The 7500-nt window shown below is 42.3% G+C and overlaps 2 protein-coding genes across 6 annotated transcripts in view; one reads left to right on the forward strand and one right to left on the reverse strand.

The window, feature by feature from the left end:
- sgtb (small glutamine rich tetratricopeptide repeat co-chaperone beta) overlaps window positions 1-6053 on the forward strand; it is a 10762-nt gene extending 4709 nt beyond the window's left edge. For all 4 annotated transcript variants that reach the window (XM_027162393.2, XM_027162392.2, XM_027162395.2 and 1 more), the window contains exons 6-11: window positions 601-705; window positions 2466-2604; window positions 2830-2892; window positions 4347-4384; window positions 4533-4616; window positions 4828-6053. In XM_027162393.2, coding sequence (XP_027018194.1) covers window positions 601-705; window positions 2466-2604; window positions 2830-2892; window positions 4347-4384; window positions 4533-4616; window positions 4828-4939 — 541 coding nt within the window. In that variant the 3' untranslated portion in view covers window positions 4940-6053. The remainder of the gene's footprint in view (window positions 1-600; window positions 706-2465; window positions 2605-2829; window positions 2893-4346; window positions 4385-4532; window positions 4617-4827) is intronic.
- Window positions 6054-6969: 916 nt separating this feature from the next.
- trappc13 (trafficking protein particle complex subunit 13) overlaps window positions 6970-7500 on the reverse strand; it is a 12944-nt gene continuing 12413 nt past the window's right edge. For both annotated transcript variants that reach the window (XM_027162391.2, XM_027162390.2), the window contains one exon: window positions 6970-7251. In XM_027162391.2, coding sequence (XP_027018192.1) covers window positions 7144-7251 — 108 coding nt within the window. In that variant the 3' untranslated portion in view covers window positions 6970-7143. The remainder of the gene's footprint in view (window positions 7252-7500) is intronic.

Genomic DNA, 7500 nt, shown 5'->3' on the forward strand with positions numbered 1-7500 from the left:
ACACACTGAGACACACACCGAGTTACACACTGAGACACACTGAGACACACACTGAGACACAAACTGAGTTACACACTGAGACACACACTGAGTTACACACTGAGACACACACTGAGTTACACACTGAGACACACACTGAGTTACACACTGAGACACACACCGAGTTACACACTGAGACACACACCGAGTTACACACTGAGACACACACTGAGTTACACACTGAGACACACACCGAGTTACACACTGAGACACACACCGAGTTACACACTGAGACACACACTGAGTTACACACTGAGACACACACTGAGTTACACACTGAGACACACACCGAGTTACACACTGAGACACACACCGAGTTACACACTGAGACACACACTGAGTTACACACTGAGACACACACTGAGTTACACACTGAGACACACACTGAGTTACACACTGAGACACACACTGAGTTACACACTGAGACACACACCGAGTTACACACTGAGACACACCCTAAATCATACTCTTCACTCCAGAGCTTCATGTCATCATTAAATAAATTAAACAGGAAGTGATGTAATCAGTTCCATTATCAGCGAGCTGTTGTGTGTGTTTCAGGGCTGCAGCACACAGTAAACTGGGAAATTACACGGAAGCGATTGGAGACTGTGAGCGCGCCATCGCATTCGACCCGACGTACAGTAAAGCTTACGGACGAATGGGGTGAGCAGGTCACGCCTCTGTATTTACATTTCACTACACACTAAGCTGTGTGTTATTAGTTACAGATACCACACAGGTCACTCGGAAGGTGTAGAATTACTGACTGACTGCACTGTACAAAAGTATTGGCACCCCTTCTTCCGGTTTATCAGTAGAGATGCTGCAGGCAGTGATTTATAGAGCACCGATAGTGAATAAAACTCCTCCAACAGCCAATCAGAACAGGCTAGAATAAAGTTAACACCCCACACTAGTGGCGATATTCAAAGTTTGCGAGCTAAAGTGTTTATGTGAGAAAACATGAGATGTGAGGCTTCATATTCAGATTAACATGCTTTTTCCCTCAATTCTGATTTGTCATTTGATGAAACATTGAGGCACACCTCTGCTTTAGATAGGCTTTTCTGTCTGCATGCGCCGCACTCAAACACAAGTGCTTGCTACATGATTAACTGGAACTTAAGTCCTACACAGCGGTAGTGTAGTAGTGTACAGTAGTGTATTAGTGTACAGTAGTGTATTAGTGTACAGTAGTGTACAGTAGTGTATTAGTGTACAGTAGTGTATTAGTGTACAGTAGTGTATTAGTGTACAGTAGTGTACAGTAGTGTATTAGTGTACAGTAGTGTATTAGTGTACAGTAGTGTATTAGTGTACAGTAGTGTACAGTAGTGTATTAGTGTACAGTAGTGTATTAGTGTACAGTAGTGTACAGTAGTGTATTAGTGTACAGTAGTGTACAGTAGTGTATTAGTGTACAATATATACAATAATGTACAGCACAGTCTTTAAAGCAGTAGAGTACAGCAATATACAGTAGTGTACAGAAGTGTAGGAGTGTACAGTAGTATTTATTAGTGTACAGTAGTATTTATTAGTGTACAGTAGTGTACAGTAGTGTACAGAAGTGTAGGAGTGTACAGTAGTGTACAGAAGTGTAGGAGTGTACAGTAGTGTACAGTAGTGTAGGAGTGTACAGTAGTGTACAGTAGTGTACAGTAGTATTTATTAGTGTACAGTAGTGTACAGTAGTGTACAGAAGTGTAGGAGTGTACAGTAGTGTACAGTAGTGTACAGTAGTGTACAGTAGTATTTATTAGTGTACAGTAGTGTACAGTAGTATTTATTAGTGTACAGTAGTGTACAGTAGTGTACAGTAGTGTACAGTAGTATTTATTAGTGTACAGTAGTGTACAGTAGTGTACAGAAGTGTAGGAGTGTACAGTAGTGTACAGTAGTGTACAGTAGTATTTATTAGTGTACAGTAGTGTACAGTAGTGTACAGAAGTGTAGGAGTGTACAGTAGTGTACAGTAGTGTACAGTAGTGTACAGTAGTATTTATTAGTGTACAGTAGTGTACAGTAGTATTTATTAGTGTACAGTAGTGTACAGTAGTGTACAGAAGTGTAGGAGTGTACAGTAGTATTTATTAGTGTACAGTAGTGTACAGTAGTGTACAGAAGTGTAGGAGTGTACAGTAGTGTACAGTAGTGTACAGTAGTATTTATTAGTGTACAGTAGTGTACAGTAGTGTACAGTAGTATTTATTAGTGTACAGTAGTGTACAGTAGTATTTATTAGTATACAGTAGTATTTATTAGTGTACAGTAGTGTACAGTAGTATTTATTAGTATACAGTAGTATTTATTAGTGTACAGTAGTATTTATTAGTGTACAGTAGTGTACAGTAGTGTGTAACAGAGTGATAGAATAGCTGTGACTTTTCTGCAGTTACAAAAGGTTTATTTTTGGTTTGAAGATTAGCGCTGGCTGCCATGGGCAAGTTTCCGGAGGCCATCAGTTACTTTAAGAAGGCGCTGGTGCTGGACCCGGAAAATGACACGTACAAATCCAACTTAAAGACCGCTGAGCAAAAGAAGACAGAAACCTCGAGCTCGGTGAGTAGAACACACTGGAATCATGGAAGTGTCTGAAAGATTAGATTTTGTGCCAGAATGTACTGATGTAATCAGTCTGTGGAGTGTTGCATGCAGTTATACACATCAGGTGTTTGTGTGTGTGTGTGTGTGTGTGTGTGTGTGTGTGTGTGTGTGTTCGTGTATTAAACATGTTGTTGTAGTTTGTTTGGTGAACGTGTGTGTTTGGTGAATGTGTATCCTCAGACGGTGTCCAGACTGGGCTTCGACATGGCGAGTCTCATCAACAACCCAGCGTTCATAAGCATGGTAAGCAGCAGCGGTGTTCATAGCAGCTTTATAGGTCTTGTAACACTGTAAACTACGCAATGTGTCACAAATTGACATTCGGTTCCAGCCGGGCCACTGTTTAATGCAGACGGGTTTTGGATGTCTGGAACGTGTGGTTCCACAGAGGAACTGTCATCTATCGTTAGAAGGAACTCCACGGCTTTGCAGCTCAGCAGTAAAACGTAGAGGCTGTAACATGATCATGACCTGACACTGACCTGAATGACCTGAGTACTGACTGCTGAGTCACGAGGAGATCGACAGCTGCTCACTGTCCGAAGCTCAGTTCAGAAATACCATGAAATGCTTTTCTGACATTTCCTGAAGCTTGTAATAAACTGTGAGGATTTGGAGTCATTAGTTTCCTGGTGTGGGCCTCAGACTTACTGGAGATGTCACTCTGTCATTTACTTGTCTGTTTCTTCAATATAACTCTGCAACCTCTGCATTCCATCTTGATTATGTCATGTAAAGAAATAAAATGAGATGTAAATATCACCAGCTATTAAACATTTTAAAGGTTTAGTCACATGACTCGAGCCACTGAGATGATAAAGCTTCTCTTTCTCTACATTAACACAGCCGTCGTATTTACAGTTAACAACCAGTACAAATGAACAAGAGCACAGAACAAGAAAGATCAGGAACATGCAGCATGTAAAAGCTCTGTACTCTTAGGGAGGTGTTAATTAGGGAGGTGTTAATTAGGGAGGTGTTAATTAGGGAGCTATTAATTAGGGAGGTGTTAAGTGCAGAGTTATTAACCGTGTCTCATCACGTGACCTTGTTTGATTTAATCCCTCATTCTAACTGAATTCTCTGGATTATTGTTTTTCTGCAGGAACCAGTGTCTGATTCTCATCTGTTCCCCGTGTCTGATTCTCGTCTGTTTCCAGTGTCTGATTCTCATCTGTTCCCCGTGTCTGATTCTCGTCTGATCCCCGTGTCTGATTCTCGTCTGTTTCCAGTGTCTGATTCTTGTCTGAACCCCATGTCTGATTCTCATCTGATCCGTGTCTGATTCTTGTCTGATCCCCGTGTGATTCTCGTCTGATCCCCGTGTCTGATTCTCATCTGATCCCCGTGTGATTCTCGTCTGATTCTTGTCTGATTCTCATCTGATCCCCGTGTCTGATTCTCGTCTGATCCCCGTGTCTGATTCTCATCTGATCCGTGTCTGATTCTCGTCTGTTTCCCGTATCTGATTCTCATCTGATCCATGTCTGATTCTTGTCTGTTCCCCGTGTCTAATTCTGGTCTGTTTCCAGTGTCTTGATTCTCATCTGTTCCCAGTGTCTGATGCTTGTCTGATCTCCGTGTCTGATTCTCATCTTATCCCTGTGTCTGAAACGTGATGTATAAGTGTATATGACATGACACTCTCCTGAGGCTGTGTCTCCATTACATTTTCTTTCCTTTCTGTCGGTCTCCAGGCTGCCAGCGTGATGCAGAACCAGCAGGTTCAGCAGCTGTAAGTGCTTCATCTTTATTCTGTGTTGATGTTGTTGTGTTCAGCAGATTTAAAGGTCTAAGACGTTCGTTAATGAGTGAGCGTTAACTCCAGAGTCTCAGAGTACAGAACAGTGTTGCATGGAATAACGTGTTGGAATGTCTGTCAGGATGTCGGGAATGATGTCGAGCGCAGTGAGAGGTCCAGCAGCAGGAGTCGGGGGGATGTCGGATATCTCCAGCCTGATTGAAGCGTAAGTGTTGACTTCTCCATCTGCAGATCTGAGGAACTCTTCACAGACTGAAATCCTCACCACATTAATACCAGCACACCTTCATCTGCTCACCAAACTTCACTTTATACATTACTGTGGCTTTAAATTTTATTAAATACCTCCTTCTCTCTCTCTCTCTCTCTCTCTCTCTCTCTCTCTCTCTCTCTCTCTCTCTCTCTCTCTCTCTCAGTGGGCAGCAGTTTGCTCAGCAGATTCAGCAGCAGAACCCAGAGTTGATAGAACAGTTGAGGAACCACATCCGCAGTCAGTCATTCAGTGGCAGTCCTGAGGAACGCTCCTGATCAGAGCGCTGGTGTGTGTGAGTGAAGAGAGACAGAGAGAGAGAGAGACAGAGAGAGAGACAGAGAGAGACAGAGAGAGAGAGACAGAGAGAGACAGAGAGAGAGACAGAGACAGAGAGAGACAGAGAGAGAGGCGTGGCACTTTATTTGGATCTGAGAACACGGGTGTAAATACTTTCACACCAAATGACTTTCCTCACTAATCAGCGTGAGCTCCTTATGTTCTAAAGGTTCTCAGTTAGATGCTGTATTTATTCAAGTAAAATCATATTCATGAAACATCTTGCTTCTGTTCCAGCTCTAACTGTCTGATCTATAATCTAAAGGGAGATTTCCACCAATCACAGACAGTCTGATGATATCTACCAATGATAGATATAGCAACAGGCAGGTGATTGGACGTCGACGTGTTCTGTGATTTTACGGTGAATTAAAGGTGCAGTGTGATTATTTTAAAGAGTTCTTGTTTGGCTACAAAATGAAAGAAGAAACTCCAGAAACGGTGAAGAAGCGGAACAGTGTGTTTACATTCCTTAGTGATCAGATGTCCTTTCCCAGTCTTCTCCTTGTGTGTGTTTCTGGTCTGTTTCTTGCCAACTGATGATCTACAGGTTCTGTGTTTATTGTCCTGGAAATACAGTGATCCTCAAAACCTGCTCCTGGTCTCCTGAACTGTCTGAGATCTGATATCCTGCTGTAACACTGTCAGTAAACTAGTGTGTGATTAGATTCTGTTTGGATTTATTAAACACCAAAGAAACCAGTTTAATTTGTGATTCTTAATGAAATCTAATCAGTTTATCCTGCTGGATTTATTCATCTGAAAGTGAATCAGTTCAACTGGCTGGTGTGCTGTGTTCAGTTCAGCAGGAGCAGTGATGAGGTCACTGCGATGAGGTCACTGCGACGAGGTCACTGCATCGATGACACGTTTTTTCAGCATGTTATGTTGATCTTAGTTACAGTAAGACGTGCTGTGGATGTTTAGGGGACTCTGTACATGATGTTACATTTATTCTGCATGCTCTAGAACCAGAGTGTCTGATCTCTAGAACAGAAGATGCCTGTAAACACTGAGAAACACAGAAAATAAATCACCGCTGAATAAATGTCACATGAGTTTATTGTGTTTCTTCAGTAAACCACTAAGTGTGTGATTTAAATATGAATTATTTATCCTGTTTACATATTTATATATATATTTCTTTTTATGAAATTTACGTCTCATTATCAGTTATGGAACAAACAGTGCTTCAGTGTGCTTTCAACGCAATCATCTAATTCTACAATAACCTTCTGTGCTAAAGGTGTTAAAGGTGCAGTGTGTAATGCTTAAAATTCTTTTAGACCTGGAACAAGTCTAGAATCTTGGGATACTTTACAAATCTTCCGAAGTCGCTGTCAAACGTCTTTTTTTTTTGTCCCTGCACTGAAATGGGTGAAACTCCTAGCTGGAACAGTTCTCATCATTCATTCATCTTCTACCGCTTATCCGAACTTCTCGGGTCACGGGGAGCCTGTGCCTATCTCAGGCGTCATCGGGCATCGAGGCAGGATACACCCTGGACGGAGTGCCAACCCATCACAGGGCACACACACACTCTCATTCACACACACACACACACACTACGGACAATTTTCCAGAGATGCCAATCAACCTACCATGCATGTCTTTGGACCGGGGGAGGAAACCGGAGTACCCGGAGGAAACCCCCGAGGCACGGGGAGAACATGCAAACTCCACACACACAAGGCGGAGGCGGGAATCGAACCCCCACCCCTGGAGGTGTGAGGAGAACATGCTGACCACTAAGCCACCGTGTCCCCTTCAGTTCTCACCCCAGGCAGCAGAGGGCTGTAAACATTATAGAAAGCTGCTTTAAAGACTACTGAGATTTCTTCTGAGGAAAACAATAACGTGTGTTTACAGCAATTTAAAATAAGCTCACAGCCTCATCTGTATCTAGTCCTTCTCTGACCGGGTTCCTCAGTGATGTGGACGTTATAAAGACTGTCTCTACAGGTTTGAGTCGTATTTAGAGGTCAGTTCTCTCTTTTATTAACATATACACACTTAAAATCTGAAGCAGGCTTTAAAAGCACATATTTTAAAAGAAGCAGGTCAGCTGATGTAAAAAGTGGTGATGCAGTTGGTCTGTGGAGGTTTAGGTGACCAGTACAGGAAGTCAGAGCAGCCTCAGGTCTCAGGTCTCAGGGCTCAGGTACGGACACACCACACACACCTGAGCTATGTCATCATACTCGTATGTCCGTTTCAGGAAAGTGTCTGTGAGCCTCAGACCTGATATACTCTGAAACACAGCACACAACACACACACATATAAAACAATGAACAGATCAAAAGCCTGAGAGGTCACATGACCACTCTTCTTAAACAGTGTGTGTTATGTGTATTTATCATCTTACCTGCTCTGCTGTGTGTAAAATGTGAAACTGCACTGTAACTGCACAGCTTTTACAAAAACAACTATTTATTCTTACTAAACTTTTACATTACTGGGTGAACAGTTTAAACACTGAGCAATAAACACTGTGTGTGT

Source organism: Tachysurus fulvidraco, chromosome 20, assembly GCF_022655615.1.
Source record: "Tachysurus fulvidraco isolate hzauxx_2018 chromosome 20, HZAU_PFXX_2.0, whole genome shotgun sequence".
Classification (NCBI taxonomy): domain Eukaryota; kingdom Metazoa; phylum Chordata; class Actinopteri; order Siluriformes; family Bagridae; genus Tachysurus; species Tachysurus fulvidraco.